Source organism: Cynocephalus volans, chromosome 6, assembly GCF_027409185.1.
Source record: "Cynocephalus volans isolate mCynVol1 chromosome 6, mCynVol1.pri, whole genome shotgun sequence".
In the NCBI taxonomy this organism is placed as follows: Eukaryota; Metazoa; Chordata; class Mammalia; order Dermoptera; family Cynocephalidae; genus Cynocephalus; species Cynocephalus volans.
The window spans coordinates 33305730-33327770 of record NC_084465.1 but is presented as its reverse complement, the minus strand read 5'-3'; the positions used below and the strand labels follow the sequence as shown (position 1 = coordinate 33327770).

Here is a 22041-nt window from a genome sequence, read left to right as displayed (position 1 = left end):
GAGCGATGGCTCTGATTAGTCTAACTCAGTCACGGTGAACTCATCTGAATGTCAGTGACTGATGGAGGCATTCGCTCCATGGGCTTCCTCTGGCCACTGGCTTTGGTTTGGAACAAGGCCCATGACCTATTTAGGGCAAATGAAATATCAGGGATAGTTTGCTAGGATCTTCAAAGGAAACTTTTCATGCTCTTAAGAGAGAATCACAGAAAGAGACAGCTTTTGTTTCCTTTGAATACTGGTATGTATGGATGTAAAGCCAAGAAATTCTGTGGTCTTCTTGCTACCAGTCTAGGGATAAAGCCATCCCACGAAGGAGGAGAGCAATGTGAAAGTCATAAAGAAACGGACAGTTGCTAATATATTCAATTGAATGATGAGTTCCATCTCAACAATGGCAAAAAGGGAAAAATTACATTGATTTTCACTGAAAGACACATAATATATTTAAAGGACTGTACACAACCTAAGAGACAGCACTTTCAACAACAGCAAATGAAGAAGCATGCCTCTGCAAAGGCAAAAGCCTTCCTTATGTCTCCATTTTGTTCATAAATTCAAACAAAATTTCAGGCAGAGAATGCAGCCCTAACTCTGTAAGTTGAATTTGGCTATGTTATTCGGAACAGTCTCTCTTAATGTGAGTCTACTGCCATTTTGGGAAGAATAATTCTCCAATGTGGGATTGTCCCATGCAATGCATTTCTAAACTCAGCACAAAATGCTCCTATTCTTGGTTATTGTCACAACAAAAATCCTCCCTCATTTACTTACCCTACAGTCGTGGTATCTGCCCCAGATGAAAACCAGTAATGTAGGGAAACAGATGCATAACACATCCTCTGAGAATTTCTTCCTTCAGTATTATTTTAAAATCATCGAGTCTAAACTCTTTGTATCACAGATAAGAAAAGTGAGGCTCTGAATGGCCATACAGCATTCAAATGGTTACATAACAGTATTTTGGGGGGCACATTCACTGAGTTTATTTTTTCATTAAGTTCACATGAAATGATTCTGAATCATATACATACCACAGACGTGCTATGAGACATAATACACTGACATGTTGACATTTTATAGGGTCTAATAATAAGAGTGATAGAAAAAATGTACTGGCATATTTGTTTTTAACCATTAGGTTCTGCTGACCTAACTATAATCAGGGGAAAAGAAGTATTATCAAGATATTTATCTTTTACTCTGCAAATGGTTCTTAGCATTGGTAGCTAATTTCTTTGAGCAAGGAACTGTGGTTGGTGCAATGGCCCGTGTCCTCACAGAATGTAAATAAAAAGATAACTAATGACTTAAACAATGTATGTTATAATTATGTGACATGTGAAGAGCATAAACAAGAAAGTGCTATAAGACATCAGAACTTTCTTTGCTAAAATAATCGACAAGGGCTCCACTGTAGAGGTGGGACTTGAGAGTCTCCTTGCCTGGTGATACAGAGAAGAGAAATAGTCACCAGAGCTAGGAGGAAGAGGCCATGCAAGGATGAGCAATGCAAAAGGCAAGCAGGAGGCAGAGTGGAATAGAAGATGTTTAGGGGAATGGCTAACCTAAGAGAATAGTGGACATTGAACAGCAGGTGCTGGGAAGAAGACTGCAGACTGAAGAATGTGAACCATACCCCGCAGACAATGCAGTGGGGGGAAGGGGGACATTAATGATTCTTTAGTAGCAGAAAGATATGATAAACAATTTGTAAGGGAATGGAGAGTTGAGTGAAGTACAAAAACAAATACTTGTATTAATGAATAGAAAACATACCTAAAATGGCTTATCTGATTTTCTAAAAGGGAAGACAGTCTCTCTTTTATCTCCTCAAATCTCTCCTTTTCTTCCACTGAAACAGTTCCAATTCCATCAGGCCTGAAAAAAAAAATATCAGAATCAGTAATTTATGTTGATAGAGCATTTAATTTTATATATTTTATATATTTATACACATATATATTTCCTTTAAAAATCCAAATAATTACAGAAAAGGCATAGTGGGCCACAGTATTCATATCAGTCATGTTTACAGTGGAAATTCATCAGAGATATTTGTAGCCATTTGCTTCGTATTTTGACCTGGAATATATGGAATGGAATTATTCTCATTTAAACAGCCTTCAAGGTAAAGATTATAATAAATATTTTCTAGATCTACAGAAAACAATTACTAGTCCTTGAGAGTGGCACTGAAAAGTGTTTTACAGTGGTACCAAACATTTGACCAATTAAATGAATATCCCCTGATAGAAATATTATTTATAAAAAAAACTGAATGCAAGCTAAAACATCTTAACTGCTTCTCTTCCAAGTAAAAATTAAGCTATAGAAAATTGGAGATTTCATTTTAATTATTGTATGAAACACAGAAAATTTGGTTACATGTAAAAGTTTACTGTTCTATTTTTTGTTTGTTTAAATATGTGGGCACATGAATAAAAATAAATATTAGAAAAAATATACAGAGAACACTAGCTGTGTTTCTTTTCAAGATTTTGTCTTTAAATATCCCTGTGGAATCAATGTGAGCTTTTGTTAGGATTTTAAAAAGCAGCTATGAAGACTGAAAAGTTAAAATTTTTTACTAAGCGTAGGATTGACAATATAAAATATATCTAATAGCAGGGACTCAAAATTTATTCTGTACCAATTAAGTATCTGGTTGTGTACCAATCATCTAAAATTCTGAACATATAAACTCTACCTGTTTGTTAATACGGAGAAAAAAACATATTAATCTCTTATTCATTTCAAAGCCTGTTTAATTATTTCAAAAACAAAATGAGTTTTTTCCACTAATTAACACCAATCACTTTCTTCCCCCATTAGCTTATTTCTCTAAAGATTATATTTTAATTCCCAAAGACTTATGCTTATATTTATCATTCCAATATACTAATTTTAATGTTTTGTGTAAAATAGGTAGAAAGAGGGATTATTAATAACAAAAAAATGAATGCTTAAAACAACTTTATCAAGAAGATTTTTGATACTTCCACTGTTTTTTATACATATATACATATGTACATGTGTGTATGTTTGATGCTTGTTAACAAGTCTATTAGAAGAAAAGCAATTAATTATAAAGTTATATCTGAATCATAGTGACATAATGACCTCTTATATTCATATCAAAGCATCATTTAAGTATGAGAACTTTTTTCCAATATTGAGTAAATAATTTGTCACTTCAGAAACATACATACTGCTGGAATTCATGCTTTGAAAACATTTCTTACAATTAAATTTCATGCCTAAATAAGGAAGCATCAATTATTTAACTTCAGAATAATATATGAATCACATTTATTGCATAAGAACACGTTTTGAATGTTAACTGTGGAAAAAGTAATGGCACAATATTGGTCTTTCACATATTTTTAGGATGGAGAAGAAGTCTGATAAATAAATTAAAAAGCAGTGAGCTATGAGCTAATTCCAATGTCTTATGCTAATCTAATAATGGATTTTTCACAAATTACTTCAGAATCAACCCCTATTGAGTAATGTTAGCACAAAACAGACTGTAACCTATGAATAAGCATTGGCAATGACTACAAAAGTCCAACTAGGGAGTTCTATATAAATCATTCACTTGGGAATCTGGGCATTCAGACAAAAACTATCCCTAAATTATGTTATTACATAGACAGAAATAAAAACTCATACCATAAAGTTATGGGTGGTTATGTCACTAAACACACCTATGCAAACCCGATGAAAAAGAGTAAAGAATTCATCTTTATTATTCTGATGACTGACATGATCCTTTGGCTTAGCTCTCTGGCAGATGCCATATGGTTGGCTTTGAGTGCATTTTCCTGTTTGGTTCAACTGTCAAATGAGATTGTGATGCACAGTGATGAAGTAAGTTGCCCTGTCACGTGCCCTGGGGCACATTACTGACCTGACAGAATGGAGCCAGGGGTGCAGGTGATAAAAAGTGACAAAGGAGAAGTTCACCTGTGTCAGTCTTCACTAAGACACAGACTGTTATACCCAGTAAGGGACCATCTTTTTACTGAGTTTATTACTAAATGAGGTACAAATCTGACAGGTTAAATGCAACATTTAACAATTTGGACATGACTTTATTCACATTCTTATTTCAGTGTATATACTAGACTATGCTGAATATGAGGTATATAGGGGTCTTCAAAAAGTTCAAGGAAAAATTTGTATTATCTTAATTCTATTTTTCCACAAACTTTTTGAAAGACCCTTGTATGCTGAGGAAACAAATGAGTAATGTATAGAATGTAAAAATATATGAGATTATGAGAATTCGTGAATTAGTAATATGACAAATTATTAATATTGATTGAGTATTAATAGGGTGTAAATTATTTGGAATGTTTTTATAACTAGGCAAAATAGAAAATTTTGTCAAGAGAAAACAGAAGCAGGGATTGTAGTTATGTATTCTGGGTAGAAAGATCTCTAGCAAAACTTAGCATGTATTCACACTCAGCAGAAAATCTTTAGTGTGTAGTTGCCATTTTAGTTAACAGTGAAACAATTTAAATTTCAAGAATAGAATTTTTCTCCTGAGATAATAGAAGTAAAAATAATGCCTCTTTGACATTGATAAAAAGACTATATTAAAATGTAGTTATTTAAAATTCTATCATAAAAGACCAATTTTCTGATTTGAATGTTAATTGGGGTTTAACTCTATGACTGATAATTAAATATAAAAGTGGTTCTAATCAGAAGAAGGGGTATTCTCATGTATTGTGATTTAATATTTTCATTTTTTCCTGGGGCCTACAGTTATTGGAGTTACACAATTTCAATAAAAACAGAGGGCTCTGTGAAAGAAGCTTAAGATATGAACAAATTATAAAACATGGTGTAATAGTAGACACACTTCTTTTAATTACAGATAAAGTTAAACAAGTTGTGACGTGAAACTTCCTTCTGGTTTTAGGTAATAAGCAACTGAACGCCAAAGGCAGTTGTGCCTATGTTAATTATACTTCAAAGATTCTTAAAAAACAGAATTTGTACAATAGAACCTTCTGCCACTGATTCTCAATAGCCTGATCTTACATCTGCCTATGGGTCACATTCTGTTTTCAGAGAAGCCATCACATGCGTATACACACACACACACACACACACACGCACGCACGCACGCACGCACGCACGCACGCACGCGCACGCACACGCACGCACACGCACACTCTTTTTTGAAAGGCGGATTAATCCAAAATATAGTTCATAAGGTCTACACATATTAATTTCATTAAATTCCTCCATGGACTAAGGAATTTTGTAATTGGTGCTATTTATCAATCTGGTAGATTAAGGCATATTAAAACAAACAAAATCCTTTATATATATTGAACATCTTGTCATGATTACTAATTCCTCCTTAAACACATGCAACATAGCTCTAAATTGAGAAAGATGTTTTTAAAAGACAACTCAGGAACAAGAGGGATAGACAGTGTTACTAACCCATTTTCTCTGATGGCTTCTGGGGTAGAACAGACAAGAAGTTAGTCTCTATAAAGGTAAAGGACAATTACACTATAGTTCAAGAAAGAGCTGAGAGGAAAGGATACAAAACTAAGCTGCAGAATCAGGCATTTGAGCAGAAGAGAAAATATCAATGAGGAAATCTGCTTAAATATTCAGATATGGGGCCAAACTGGTAGTGTCGCTTCCCTTGTTTGAACAGTTGGTGGTTCACACATCTTACAGTTCCTTTTTCCAGTAAAATAAAAATAATTCAGAGGCCCACAATACCAATAAAACCCAATTTTGGCATGTGTAATATCCATTTCTTTTGGGAAATTTGAGTAAATAAGACTTACCGGCTGTCAGTATGTTCTGAAACATTGTAAGAAATAATGATCCTGTGAGATGCTCCAATAAAACAGGTTCAACAGCCCAAATATTTTTTAACAATACAAATTATGCAATTCTCTTGGGTGATCATAGTGAAACCACAGCATATAAAGGAGTCTGAGAAGCCCGATAGTAAAGAAATGTTTAACTTTGTTAAAACAACACTTTCCAAAATTATTTAGTCATGGAATCTCCCCACAATTCCTACTTAAAAATCATCATTTAGTGTTGATGTGAGCATTCTATTACTTAATGAAAACTATCATATCTTCTACAGGTATTTGCTCAATCACTTTTATCAGCTGGAAAACTTGCACATACTTGAGGGTTAAATGTGCCCTTGGCTTTATAATCACTAGGAGTTTGCATATTGCCTGGTACAGAGTGTTCAGGAAACTTGTTGGTTGAGTAAATATACCAGGGATTAACATGGCATAGAAAAGTTTGGTTAAATTGATGAGATAGGTTTCTTTCAAAATCTCTCTATCCCCCAACTCATCAGGCAAGTTTGTTTGTCCTGGAAGTTTGGTAATTTGTTGTAAAAGGTTATTTTGCAAGCTATCAGTGGGCAAATGGCAAAGTTCGTGGTGCTTCTGAGTTTCTTGTAGGCTTTTTTCCACCTGCCCTCTCCTATGAGGAATGTATGACATCTTAGCTTCCTTCAGAGAGAGCGAGAAGGGGAGAGACACCTAGAGGGTGGTAGTTTTGAACTGTCAATTCCTCCTGCAGCACAGCAGGTAAAGTCACTTTACACTTCATGTGTTTCCCACCAATATCCATTTGTGAACAGAATGAAAAAGAGACGAAGTCACAGCATGAGATAAGAAATAACGGAAGATGATGAGGGAGAAAACAATAATTTCTCCTTTTTGCTTCCTAACCTTTAACATCTCCTATTGTTTCAATCAAAATGGTATATCATTTGGATGGTCATATAGTACATAATCAGTGTCCACTTACGTCCCTCCCACATTAAATATCCTGAAGAAGAAATTAATTCTATCCCTACATGTTCATGGAGATGGAACAGATTTCCTATGAGAAAATATTTTAGAAGATGCAATTCTGAAATCATATTCTTCCCTTTTTACAAATACGCCTTCCTCATAATCCCTTCCTTATTAGAATTTTGTACTGCATTCTAACTTCTCTGGAAGTTTTAAAGAATAGACACTTTTACAGTGAAACCATTAATCTGACTCTATGAAGGTACAAGATCTTGTGACTTAGTTTTCGTGTTAGGGTGGTGATGACTAGGCCAAGGAAAGAAAGGTGTTTGATAACTGGCCTCTCTTGAGACCAAACAAACAAAAAAACTTTCTTGGACTAATCCAAACTAAAATCACTGCAGTATACAATTCTAGAATTTAAGAGAAAGAAAATACCAAGAGGAATTTAAAATAAAAATAAAGAGAATTAAGAAATAAGAGAATACAAGGTTCTCTGACATAAATATCATCCTTTGCTCCATACTTAATACTATTTTTTTAATGTGTATTGTAATTAAAGAACTTCATACAAATCATACTTTGAGAGGAGAAATTTAGAAAAATATAATAATTTCTTATAGGCATTCCAACCGGAAGTAACTGATAATACTATTCTGTAAGTATCCTAGTCTTTTTCTATAAATTCTATAGACATATTGTACATTCTGATTCATACTTTTATTCTTTTAATGAACTGCAAACATTTTCTCACATTATTTAAATATTATAATATGTGCTTTTTGATAGAATATTTCATTCTTCACATATATATGTATGTGCCACACATATATATGTGCCATAATTTATTAATCTACACATACACATATATGTATGTGCCATAATTTATTAATCTAATTCTCCAGGAGTAGAAATGTAGACTTTTTTCCTCTAGTTTTCTACCATAAATAGTACTTCAATAATCCTATATCTTTTTAACCCATATATGATTGTCTACTTTGGATAAATTCCTGGGAGTATATTGCTGGTTAAATGTATATTTTCAGGTATTTGATATATATTGCAAGACTGCTTTTTCAGAAAGCACTTACCTTACACTCTGACCTGCAGTGCATGAAAATATTAATTTCCCTGCAATTTAATCAACTATGGTCTTTATCTTTTGTTACAATCATTTTCAACATTACAACAATAAGATACATAAAGAATATCTTATTGTTTTAATATATTAATTTCTATGTTGTAAAATGGTGCAATATTGCGGGCTAGGTAAAGTTTTTTTCATGGGTCATAAAAATTGCTGCATTTGATTAATTAAAAAACATTTACTTGTTAAGTCTTCTTAAGAAATGCCACAATATATCACCTATAAAATCTATGAACAGATGGCCCATTGTCATTCATTTATTTACTCAGGGAATATTTACAGAGCACCTGGCTAGGCCATGGGATACCTTGTAAGCACAACAGAAATGATCCCTGCCTCAATAGAGTTTACATTAGGGAAAGGTATAAAAAAATAAAAATCAGACAATAAGTCTGATTTGCCCTACATTTAAGGGCAAAAGTACAAAGATCTGATCTCGGTTGGAAGGTCAAAGAAGGATTCAGTTTGGGAATGATATTTAAGGTGAGATGTGACGAAAGAGCAGCAGTTAATCAGAATCAAGTAGTACCTGAATCAGAAGAGTGTGTGAAGAGGGTTCCAAAAAGTTCTCCACAGAGATGCCAAAATAATTTTTCCAAAATGCAAACTGATTATGTAACTTCTGCTTCTAGTAAAGTGGACTGACGTGATATTCCAAAAAATCTGCTTCACCAGAAAACACCTAAATGCTGCATAAACTACCACAAACATATGTTAAATGTTCTTCAGCACTTATAAGAAAGTAAAATAATTCTCTCAAGGGCAGAAAAAGTTAAAATGAACCAGGAGCTGAAACCACAGTAGGGGTGAATATGAACACCAGGGCTACCTTGGGGGCAAATGTCCATACTAAGAAGGCTTTCAGCTGTGTTTAAAGGAATGGACGACTGGGCTGTAGACCTAATCTGGAGGGCTGCTGAGCCTGAGATGCCTGCCTAAAACTGGGATCCTTAAATGGGCTATACTATCAGTGAAAGGATGGGCTAGAAAGAACCAATGTTCTTGCAAAGGGGAGACAATAAGCAAATCTGTCGGTTTCTACCACATGTACAGAATGAATGATAAAGAGTCTTTCTTGAGAATATGTCCCATAGGCCTGACCTCACGAAGCTGGGTATTACCTGTGCAATCAAGAAACCTCCAAGATGAGAAAATAAAGTAGCTCCAGTAGCAGCCCCTAACACCGAGGAAAACCAAGAGCCAGTCCTCTTTGAAAGAGAGCATTCTCAACTCAGGCCTGGTAGAATTCCTACAGATTAATTTCAAGTTCATGTGTTTAACAAAAAAATGCTAGTTGTGCAAGAAAACAAGTGACCATGTGTCGGGCCTTAAAAACTAACGTCCTCTTAAGTGACATTACAAGCAGCGCCATTATAGGCCCACAAGGGCGTATTAATGTGGCAGCCTAAGACAGCACCGGGAGGAAGTAGGGTGGGGGTGTCTGCGGGAACCTTGCCTTAGCCCTTATTGGCCAAATGCGCGCTTCTGCGCTCGAGGTTGCAATAGCTAGGCATTGAGACAGGATGCATGCTCTCTTGACCTTTAAGCTGATAAGATTATGTAAAAAAACCTCCCTTCCCCATTTGCCTTTAAAAGCAAGTGCTTGTGTGATAATAAACGGAACTGCTCTACAGAACCCCCGCCATGTCTGAGTGTCCTTTAACCGGGCTGGGTTGGGGCCGGCGGTGTGCTCACCTCTCTTCACGGCTCTCTTCCCCCGTCTCCTTCCAAACGGGACAGGAGGGAAAGAGGAATCCCGGGCCATTCGCTCGCGCACCGAAAGCAACGAGGCTAGGGCTGTTTGGGTCAGCTGGCGGCGGACCCGACAACCATGGAGAAAACATCAGTAGAAACAATAGATTTAAACACCTAGGAAATTCATTTATTGAAATGATAACAATATAAAGTAATTAATTATAAAACATCTACAAAAAGCAAAGAAAATCAAAAGCAAGAAAGAAATGAGATGTTTAGAAGTGACCAAGCAGATTTCAAAAAGAACCAAATAGAATTTCCAGAATTAAAAATTTTAGTAATTGAAATTAATAACTCAATAAGTGGGTGAAAATGTAGATGTCATAGCTGAAGAGAGAACTGAAGAAGCAGAGTAAGGGTTGGCAAACTATGGCCCCCATTTGCTTTTGCAAATAAAACTTTATTGGAAAAAGCCACAATCATTCATTTATATGTTGTCCATGACTATTTCTGCATCACAATGGCAGAGTTGAGGAGTTATGACAGAGACCATATGGCCCAAAAAGCCCAAAGTATTTACTATGTTTACTATTGGGGCCTTTATAGAAAACATTTGCCAACTCAAACTAGAAGACAGAACTGAACTTTACACAGAATGCAGATGGAGAAATAAGCAGATAGAATATATGTTAGACACCTTAAGAGATATAAAATAAACGTGTAATACCTGGGTAACTGGAGTGTCAGAAGAGAAGAAAGAGGTCGGAGGAAAGACAATGTTTAAAGAGATAACAATATTCCAGGACTGACGACAAACATGAATCTTCATATCCCAACCAGGGTAAATAAAAAGAATTCACATTTACCCAAAACCAGGGCAGGTGGGTCAGAAATTCACAAATATTCTAATCAGAATAAATAAAAAGAAATCCACACATAGATACATTATAGTGAACCGACAAAATACAAAAGAACAAAATAATCTTAAAAGCAACCAGACAGAAAAGACAAATCACCCTCAAAAGAATAGCAATTAGATTGTCAACAGTGTTTTTAATGGCAACAAAGGAAGTCAAAATAAAATGGAGAAACAGCTTCAAAATTCTGAGAGAAAATAACTGTCAATATAGAACTGTATATTTAGCAAAACTTTCTTAATAAAGTTAGGATGAAACAAAGGCAATTCCAAATAAAGATTCACAACCTATGGAGGCTCAATTAAAGGAAAATCCAAAGACTATATTTTAGGAAAGAGGAAGTGCTTAATATAAAATAATAAAAATAATATCTAATATGTAAGACTGGAAAACAAAGAAGAAAGGATACAACTAAAATACCAGACAATTTAAGCATATAAGCCAGGAAGGGGAAAATTAGAGCAAAATGTTCTAAGATCTTTGTACTATTTAAAAGGAGAAAAAATTTGTGATTAGCCTAAAACAAAAATTTCAGCAACATCTCAAATGTGACTGACTGTTGGAAAATGTAAACTATTGAAATAAAGAACAGAATAAGAAAATAACCTCAATGAAACAAAAAGGAGACAAGAAAGAAGAAAACGAAAAGCTTACAAAACATGAGCCAAAAAAGAAAGCCTAAAATAAAATGGCAGAAATTATTTTACTTTTATTAATACATGTGATAAGTGTAATGGGCTAAATGAATTAAAAGACAAAAACTGTCATATTGGGAAATTTAAAAATACCTAGTTTACTATTTATAAAATACCAAAATACGAGAATACAGAAAGGCTAAAAGTATGAACAAACATGTATCAGATAATACCAAAAGAAAGCTAATAACTTTTGCATTAAAGTTTACTTATCACCTAAATAAACTTTAATGCAAAAATTATTATTAGTTTTGACAAGGATCACTAAATAAAAATAATAATCTATTTACCAAGAATTTTTAACAATTTTAAGCTTGAATGTACCTAATAAAACCACCTCAACATGTACAAAGCAAAAATTAACAGAAATAAAAGGAAGGGACCACCATGCAGTGGCAGATGTCCACTCACCTTGGTCATAACCCCATAGATCAAACAGGCAAACAATCAGTAAAAGTTTAGAAGATTTGAACAACACAAATCCTGCTTGTATTACCAAGCTAAAGAAGACATATTCATATATATATATATATATTTAGCACTTAGCATATTTGACACATATTTGACCATAAAGAAAATCTCAGCAAGTTATGAAGAATTGGTATACAGATCACATTCTCTGAACACACAAAAAAAATTAGTTTAGAAATCAGTGTTCAATAGCCAAAAAAGCTTCACATTCTCAGAAATTTTAAAATACACTTACAAGTAATCCTGTGTCAAAAGATAAACTATAATGAAAAGTTTGAATTACGTAAAATAAATTTTAGTCAAATATTACATATAAAATTTATATATTTAGTAAAAGCAGTAACTAGTAGAAAACTTATAGCATTACATGCTTATATTATAAAAAAGAAAAAAAAATAAAGCTGATCAGAAATGAGTTAAACATGAACTTAAGAAGTTAAGGGGAAAAGAAATAACTCAAGAAAGGAGAAGGAAGGAATAATAAAGTTAAAAAAATTTGATGAAATGATTAGCTACAAAGAGTGTACACAGTGAAACTTTTAGGGTTTGGCAGTAGGGTGTGTATATATGATTCTACGCATTTGTTAGAACTGACAGAACTATAAGAACTGCACAGCACAAAGAGTGTGCTTTACTGTATGCAACCCTGAAAAAGAAAACAAACAAAAACCCCAAATAAAACCTACCCCCCCCCCCCAAAAAAAACCAGACATACACTGCATTAACTAGGATGTCATGGGATCCCAGGATAGAATTCATATTGTGAAACATGACTCTCTCTCTCTCTCTCTCTCTCTCTCTCTCTCTGTGTGTGTATGTATGTGTGTGTGTGTGTATACACACATACATATTTTTAAAATTTTTATTCTTTTATTTTTTATTGTTTTGGCCACTGGCTGTTGTGGGGATTCAAACCCTTGACCTTGATATTATAACACCACACTGTAACCAGTTGAGTATACTAGCCAGCCAAATGACTCTAATTTACTGTATGGCATCACCTCAATAAAGAGGAAAAACTGCTGCTCTACCAAAGTTTGGAAAACAATGTTTTGACTGGAATTTGTAAGGCTAATGTCTAAAGAAACTATACACAAATGCTGTTCTCTAGCTGGCAAATTCTGAAATTGCTTTCCATGTATATTGGGGTTGAACAAATAAGTAAATGGATGGGGAATAATGGAAGTCAGATCTCTCACTGTTGAAGTGAGAACTTACAGATAAGGAAGGAAAGAAGGCTAAAATAAACACTGTGGTCCTGAATTACAGTTGAGGACATCAGTATGAACTCATGGGTAGGTATACATATACATATCGCCTAGCTCTGTCCACTGAGAGGGCCTGGAAGCCAAGACATCCCAGTAGCAATTAGCACATCCATCACTGAGATCTTGGTTTCTAAATACCATTCTCTTATAAAAGCAATCAGTACTCCTTGGAGAAATTGCTGATTCTTGGGCTGAGACAGGGAGAATATAAGATGAGCTTGGAACATGGTGCAGTACCAGAAAGAGTGCTCTAAAAAACTAAAGGGGTTCGGGGGGGGTGCATATCAAAGGGAGCCAGTATAAAAGAGCTTTCAATGGTTAAAGCTAGAACAATTTGAGCAACAAATTAAATAAGGTAGTACTAGATTATAACAGAAAGTATAAAGAAACTATACATGAATTCATACTAATATAAATAACAATTAAATAAACAAACAGGAAAGAAGAGACAAATCTTCCTTACAGAAAAATTCCAAATATTATATATAGAGAGTCCCCCTTCCAGGAGGTGGGGTTTAGTTCTCCTGACCCCTTCAGAGTGTGCTAGACTTAGTGACTTGCTTTCAAAGAGAGTAGGAAAAAGAAAAATAATATCTTTACAATGGAGAAACCTGGTAAACACTATTGAGATATTATGTGGATATCATGTACTCCTTGACAGAATGTGGTAAGAAGGGTATTTCACCTCCTTTAAAAAATCCCATAATCCCAGGCTAATCATGAAACTGTCAGACAAACCCAAATTAAGGGACATTTGATAAAACACTTGACAAGTACTCCTCAAAATTGTCAAGGTCATGAAAAATGAGGAAGGATTGAGAAACTGTCAAAGATCACAGGAGACAGTGACAACTAAATGCAATGGATCCTGGATTGAATCTTATAACAGAAAAAAGGACATTAGTAAACAAACAAACTGGTGAAATCTGAATAAGAATTGGGGGTTAGTTAATAGTAGTGTGCCAATGTTGGTTTCTTAGTTTTGGCAAATGAACCATGGTAATTAATGTATGACAATAACATTAGAGGAAACTGAAATACAGAAACTCTATGTACTACTATCTTTGCAACTTTTCTGTAAATTAAAAATTATTCTAAAAGAGTTTATTTTAAAAAGAAACAATAGCATTTAACAAAGCCAAAAGTTGCTCTAAAAAAGACCAATAAAGTTGACAAACTCCTGGTAAGATGGATTGAAGGGAAAAAGAGAGAAGGTAAAAATAAATAATATAGAATAAGAAAGGGGAGGTGTTTGCAGATAGAACAACAACAACAACAACAAAAACCAGTTTAAACTTACTGTCCATAAAATTGAAAATTTAGATGAAATGCACCATTTCCCAGAAAAATCATAACTTGCCCAAACTCACACAAGAATAAGTGGAAAGGCTGAATCATCTGTACTACAAAATAAACTGATGCAATAGTTAAAAATATTTCCACAAATAGATTCCCAAGCCCAGATGGTTTAAAAGATGAGTTACTGACAAACTTCAATAAACGGTCACTCAAGTCTGATACAGAACAAGTAGGAAAGCACCTCAACTCATTGTATATGGCTACAATAACCTGGACACCAAATCTTTACAACAATAGTATGAGAAAGGAAATTAACAATCCAATTTTGTACATCAACATAGATCCAAAAATCCCAAACCTGACCGGCAACAATAATGGTAAATTGTACATATAACGTTACACACTACATTTTAAAGAAACTTTAGTATATTAGGAAACTACATAGAGATCCAATTCAAGACTCAAAACTCTTCCACACCTAATTCTAGATGCCAAGGAGGTTCTAAAGGTACCAAGTTTAAATAAAGCTATGACAGAGGTGTAGCTCTGATTTCTGTTCATCATTGACCTGCTGTAGCCTAACAAACACTGAAAAATTCCCTTTATCTCATCTCTTCTCAGTGACTGACCTTCAGTAGTCTCTTTTCTCATGTGAAGGGAAAACAGAGAATTGATTGAGTGACTACTCACTCACTGTGGACGATGGGGTTCTTGGCTCTGGCTTTTGGCTGTCTTTGCCATTCCACCATTGGGCCTACAATGTTTTCCAGCAAGACAGGGCTGGGGGGTACGTTGGGAGGTTCCAGAACTTCACCACGACTCCTTCCCATGATTGTGGATAGTGGATGAAGTGAGGCACTGACTCAGTGCTTTTCCAGTCTCATCCCACTGCTTGAAATGGGTCTTTGGTATGCTGCTCTAACAATGATACTCAAAATTCACCAGAGGACTGTCAGTTTTTGACAGAACAATCCCCCAAAGCTTATTTAACTAATAAAGTGTGCAAGGATAGTTCAAAAAGTAGGCAGAAAGATAGAATTAAAAGATAATATGAATCTTTCCACCAACTTTTTGAAGTTCCCTTGTATATAAAATATCACCCCAAAAGCTTATTTAACTAACACATTGTCTATAAGATATCACCATCTGATATTTAAGCAATATTTTATTTCTTACAAAATACTTAAAGAATTTTATTTGACCTATTTAGGAACCATGTCAGGTAGGTAGCATTGATATTATTTACAAGGAACAGATGGGAAACTGAGGCAGAGACAGATTAGGACCAATTGCTCAAAGTCAAATAGCTCATAAGTAGAAGAGCAAGGAAAGGAACACAATTGTACTGATTCCGAGCTCAGTGCTATTTCCAACATAACAAGTCTCCCCTCTTAATCCCCCAAAGCTTTTCTCTCTGTTTTTATTTGTCTTTTTTGTTTTGTTTTGAAAGGCATAATTATCTTGCTTCAGAATTGAACTCAAGTTTGGGTGGGTATAGATGTTACTGCTGGACAAGTCTGACTAAGACAAATTTGGGGTTCTCCTACAGTTTCTGATAGAAGAAAAAAAGATCCTTTAGTGCATATTTAAGACACTCATTTATACCTATCCCTTCTGCCTTTGTGTATATAGGATGAATTATGTCAGATCAGCCACATTACATAAGAATAACCTTGCTTACAACAAGGTTATTTTATTTGGTTGTTTACCTGCTCCAGAAGTGAGTCTCTAGATTTACATTTTATGTGGCATTTATACTTAATTTTTCTAAGTCATATATCCAAGACTAGAATTAAGTAGTAGTAGAGAACATTTTTGATGATCTTATTTGATACAATTATCTATGACTTCACTCAAAAATGCATCCCTGTCTGTAAAATTAGAGGTAGGAAGTTGTAACATAACTTCTGAAGTGACAGTCAAGGTGAAATGTTAGCATCTGTGAAGATGGGGGTATTATGATATGATGGTTTGACTGATGCCCATTAAGGGAGCCTACCACTCTGTGATATCATCTGGGATCCATAGAAAATAAGAGATTATTTTATATATAAACTATACTTATGTTGTACTCTTGTACCCTGCACTTAAAAGCTAGCACATCTGATCTGGCCTTTGTCAGGCATGCAGCAGCTCTAAGATGGCCCTACTAAACCCTAGAAGAGTTGGTGAATATACTGCATGTCTTACATTAAATTGATACATAAAAGCCATTTTGTGCTGCTGCTTTAGTTTCTCCACCCTCAGTCTGACTTACAAAACCAAGATATATAACCACACATATCAACCTAGAACTTTGCCCTAGGCATTGTCTCTGAAAATCCCTTTTTTCCTTCCTGTTGGTCCTTCACCGCACTACAGCTGAGTGAGTGGCTGTGTCACTCACGGGTGTGTGTGGCTATCATCCTGCATGAGATTGTCTGTTTCTGTCCTTGACTCCCTTTTTCTTTCTTCCTTTCTTTTTCTCTCTCTTCTTCAGTCTTAATACCAGCCAGACCTTTTCTGTTTAACTCTATTCCTTTATTTCTAAAACACTCAGTGCCATTCAGAGATGTATCTGTACAGAAAGAACACACCTAGAGAGCTCCACACTGTGTAACAGGATGTGCTCCCTGAAAAATTTCCAATCCAGACAGTACTGCTGTCCTTCACTTCAGTCAATAACAAAAGGCAATCTTTTTTCCTTTTGAATTTTTTACAGAGGTGGCTCAGGTAATGAGCAAAATGACTCTATGAATGTGGTTCTTAGATGAAAAAACGACCATAAAAAAAGACTATGGCAAATACTGTAGAAAAGTCAGACTTGACATTGACAGTATTTTAAACAAATGTCTGTATAAATATCAGATGCTACAGACATGGATAAGAGAAGCACATTTTCACAAGGGGAGGTTGCTAAAACCTGAATATTCTATTAGCAAAGAAATTAAGAGTATAATTATATACACATTGAAATATTCCTACTTTGTGTAAGGTATTACACCTCTCACTACTATTTTTCACATTTTTCCTCTCCTCACAGTTCTATCTTTGTAGGCTATGTGACAAAGGGAAGCACATTAGAATAAAAAGACAAATCAATACTGATACAAGTGTTTTATAATTATCAGCACTTTCACATTAGTATTCCTCAGAACTCTGAGTTTCAGAGAGGTTAAGTGATTTGCCTGACATGGGTCAGATTGCAAATATCAGAGCCGAGATTCAAGTAGAGATCTTTTCCCTCTTTTTATTCTTTTATTGTGGCAGCATGACATTTCTGAGTGATATCTGTCAGACTATACATATTGCAGAAAGCATCACAACTTTCAGCTTATCTTGGATAATTTCTACCCTAAACTTCATTCAAATTTCTCTAAAATCTACAATTTTTCCTTCTTCTTTTCAAGCCATATGTCACCAAAATTTTGAATAAGAGACTGACTCAAATTTCTATTCTAAAATGCCACCGGAAACACCTGGATATGTACATATTTTAACCTCCAGGAAAATGAATTTAATGTGTAATATTAAGGATAATATATGCATGAACACATAAACATAATTTAAATTACACAAAGTATCATTATAAAGAAAACAATAGTTTTACAGAATAAAAGTAACTATGGCAACCTATACATTCAAATCAGGTTGCCTCCCAGGCAGTGGCAGCAGCTCCTAGTTGCCTCAGTAACTTTCCATTAAAATGTGTTTCAAACACATAGATTTCAGGGGCACATTAGCTGAATTTTCCACTTAATGTTCTCAATTTAATTTTACCTTTGTGTGTTGATGACTAAAATAGACTGATTATACAATACTGAGTATATATGAGAAGGTTTGCCTGTTTCACTGCAACCTTCTCATCTCTTTGCATTTCAGAGTACTGCCTAACACTGGGATGTCTACCTTTTGATATCCATTAGTTGGGAGGAATTAAGACAGAGCCAGGAGACAAGAGACAGTTTTAATGAAACAGCTCCTAACACGGACTATCAAAGATTAGCTATCCTAACTGGTCCCATACCCCCACGTTAGCTAAGTACAGAGGGTTTAGTTTGGGATAACAGAAAAAGCGACTACAATCTGCAACATTCTCCTACTTTCCAAGCAAGGCTGTGCTCCATAATGAGGTGAAAGCTTGAATAGATTCTGAGACTAGGGTCAGTCTTATTTTATTGTGGGCTGAGAAATGGCAGCAGTGGGGACTTCAACAAATATCTGTTGTGCACCCATAATATGCAAATCACCGTGTTTAGGTGTATAAAGGGTCATAGCTGAATAAGAGCTAGTTCTTGCCTTCATGATATGTTTAGTAGAATAGAAGCAGATATATGTATGCATGTGTGTGTGTGTGTGTGTGTGTGTGTGTGTGTGTGTACCACACAAGTACGCATGACAAAGGTCATGAGACAACTACAGTGTACCGCTTTCAGTGTTTGAATAAGTGAACAGAAGTCTTCTTAGAGGACTTCTTTGATATGTAATTGTTAAAAACTGGGAAAAACAGAAACATTCTATGGAAAATAAACAGGCTGTTTGGGGTAAGATTATGGGGAGATAAGACTGGGTAGATAGAACAAGATGACAACAGGACAACAATGAATCTAGAGCTCAGAATCTATTTTTAATAATCAAATGGAAATCATTGGAGTTTTTTGAAAAGGAGTATGGTAACAGTAAATGTGTAATTCTGAGGGTGTTTATAGACTACTATAGAGAGAAAAATGCAGTAGACAGATGAATTAAGATGTACAGACAAGAAAAAATGAAGGCCAGAATTATGGTAGATAGAATGGAAATGGAAAAGAGAGAAATTTGAGTGGTAATTTGGAGATTGAATATTGACACTGGCAACAAATTGGGTCTAGGAGGTAAAGGAAAAGATGAATGACAAATTAATGGGCAATTAATGAAAAAGATATTAAATAATATTCATTCATTCATCAAATATTTATTGAACACGTGTTGTGCCAGGTGTGTTACTTTTTGCCTGGCACTCTGCTAGGAGCTGTAAGAGGTATAAGATCTGGTTTAGTGAGATGATGGATTTAATTTTATACACAGAGAGTTGAAAGTGTCAGCAGAATGTTCAAGCCGCCAATTAATTGTCAATCGAGATCTCGGGTTTAGGAGAATAACTCAAATGGAATTACCTGTATGTGGATAGGTCACAGTCAAAATTGTGAGATCACTGAAGTAAAAAAATTCTCAGAAAGATAAAGATCAAGTTTGAGAACAGATGTGAGGAAAACTCTGTACTGCACTTGGGAATCTGGAGGAGCAGGAAATATTAGCCAGGGGCTCATTCATACATACATACATACATACATACATACATACATACATAGAGTAAAGAGCATGAAACCAAGTAGAAGCTACTGGCTTCAGTCACGAGGCAATCCATTTCAAGGAGCCCCATTAGCAAGTGAGGAGTTGGAAACAAGACACAGGAATGGTGAGAGAAGTCTGGCTGGGAAGGTAGAGAAAACAATGGTAGCTTGACAGAATAACTGTAAATAAGACAATAAAAGCTATTCATTAACATTTTTTTGAACACTCCTGTGCCAGATATGTGGCACATGGCACGTGTAAGTACCTGACATTCACTAACATGTTTACTTTCCACCACAATTGATGACTTATGAGAGAGAAACTACTGTTATGTCTTTCTTATGAATGGGGATACTGAGACACAAACAGATGAAGAAACTCACCCAATGTCACGTGGCTAATAAGCATTCATTTGAACCCAAATGGTCTGACTCCCAGAATCCCTTGACCACTATGTTATGTTGTGAGGCTACCTGCAGCTTACTGAGATTTGTGGGAAGAATGAGGAGGAAGTGCCTGGAGGGAGAGATGGAGTAATGGTTAAACAAGGTCAAAAGGGGATAGGATGTGGGGCACCTCCTTTATAGGAGGAACCCAACCAAAGGCTTCTGGAGAAGAGAAGGAGAGTAACACGGACAGATTTTTAAGCTCAGAAGTAAATAGCTGTGGGAGCCTCATTAGGGGATTTTTTTGCTATCTTGGTATAGCAGTAGGTGATGTCAATGGCTCAGAACTAAAAGGAGACTGTTGCTCCTGAAGTACAGATTAGTGAAGAGGCTGGGAAGAAGCTCTCTATAAACCCCATCATTTATCTTGCTTTATCAATGAAAGTTTATTCCACAGAGGAAAAGCAAGAATTGTTAGGTATATACAAACCTATCAACCAATCCCACCTCCACACCCATGTGCATTACAGTAGGAATCATATGGACACTGAAGCTGTGCAGATTCCAGTCCTAGGGGAAAATAAGAACTAAAAGGCAACTTCTGATCTCATAGATAGTCTCTGTCTTTCAAGTGGCTTTAAAAGTAAAAAGAAACATAAAGTGCAGCCCACCTAAATCAACAGCATATTGATGCACATTTTTCCTTTGTGGATTTTTTTTCCCCCTTGCAAGAAGTGTTCGCTATTTAAAAACCTGTTACTAGGTGATAATGGCAAAGCGCATTTTCTCTCTCTTCCGAAGTCAACGCTATCCATTTCACTGTGTATTTGCAAGTGAAATTACCTGTTTCCATGCACATGAGAGGCGCAGAATGCAAAGCTGTAATGGAGTAGGGTTGGGTCAATGACAGCACCATTTTCTGAATGTTCCATCAGTTCTGTAAGGTAGCAGAGATGTCTGTGACAGCCTCTCACACCATAACGGGCACAGTACTCATCTAACACAAAGACTTGGCCAGGGCTAAACCAACCCTGCAAAAGAAAAAAGAGAAAAAAAAAGATATTTTTTTCTGCTTTTCTGTAGGCACTTTTAGGCATTATAAGCAGAAGCTGCATGGGAGGGTCTTCTGACATTTATCTTTTTAGAGGTATGTTTCATGATATTTTCAGAAGAGCTAGTGTCATTAATTTTGAAACTGACTTGGGACACTGACAAACTAATACTATCCTTATTGCCACGGCAAAGCACAGGCCACTTGTTCTCCACAATCATTCAAAATTAGTCAAATTTGTTTACAGGATTCAATCTGTCAGTCACAAAGAACGATATTCCCCAAATTTCAGTCTCCTCGTAAATCAATTAAAAAGAGAATGGTAAAGCAGACACTACAACTGAAACTGCCTTCTTACCAAAAGCATTTAATAAAGTGAACAAAAGGAAAATTTCGGTAAGTCTAGCGGTGGTATACCTATACTGTTTTTCTACTTAAAAATCTGGGATAGTTCTCTCATTCTGTTTATCTTTCTATGACCATGCAGTAGTAGTGTCCTGTCCTCCTGAAATGAGATGGTAGGATGTGTGTGAGCATGCCAACGGAGACAGCAGGCAGCCTGCGTGGTGACACTGGAGGACAGGGCTAGGTGGAGTTAGTTGGTGTATAAAATATCTCGAGGGATTATATAAATTTATTTGAATCAATTCAAGATAATAGAGAGAAAGAAGGGATATAGAGAGTTTTAAATGGAGCAGAATAATCACGTAAGAGAAGAAAAAGAATGGTGAGAAAGGGAGAAAGACGGAAAGTATAAAGAGGGAAAAAGGACTAGAATACTTAGAGCGGTGATGGTATGGGCACTGTACCAGACATATTCCATATATTATATCTTTAATATTTAGAACCATCATGTGTGGTAGTTATAATGATTTCCATGTTACAGATGAGTAAGCTAAAGTTCAGAGATGTTAAGTGAATTTTCCACGACCACACTGCACATCAGTTGTGGAGCCAAGATTTATAGCCGGGGTGATCCCGCCTCCACAC

General features: G+C 35.4%; 1 protein-coding gene across 13 annotated transcripts in view; it reads right to left on the bottom strand.

Moving 5' to 3' along the window:
- CADPS2 (calcium dependent secretion activator 2) overlaps window positions 1-22041 on the bottom strand; it is a 498805-nt gene that overhangs the window by 135520 nt on the left and 341244 nt on the right. For all 13 annotated transcript variants that reach the window (XM_063101364.1, XM_063101369.1, XM_063101373.1 and 10 more), the window contains 2 exons: window positions 20844-21031; window positions 1780-1881 (listed from right to left, as the gene is read on the bottom strand). In XM_063101364.1, the coding sequence (XP_062957434.1) occupies window positions 1780-1881; window positions 20844-21031 (290 nt within the window). The remainder of the gene's footprint in view (window positions 1-1779; window positions 1882-20843; window positions 21032-22041) is intronic.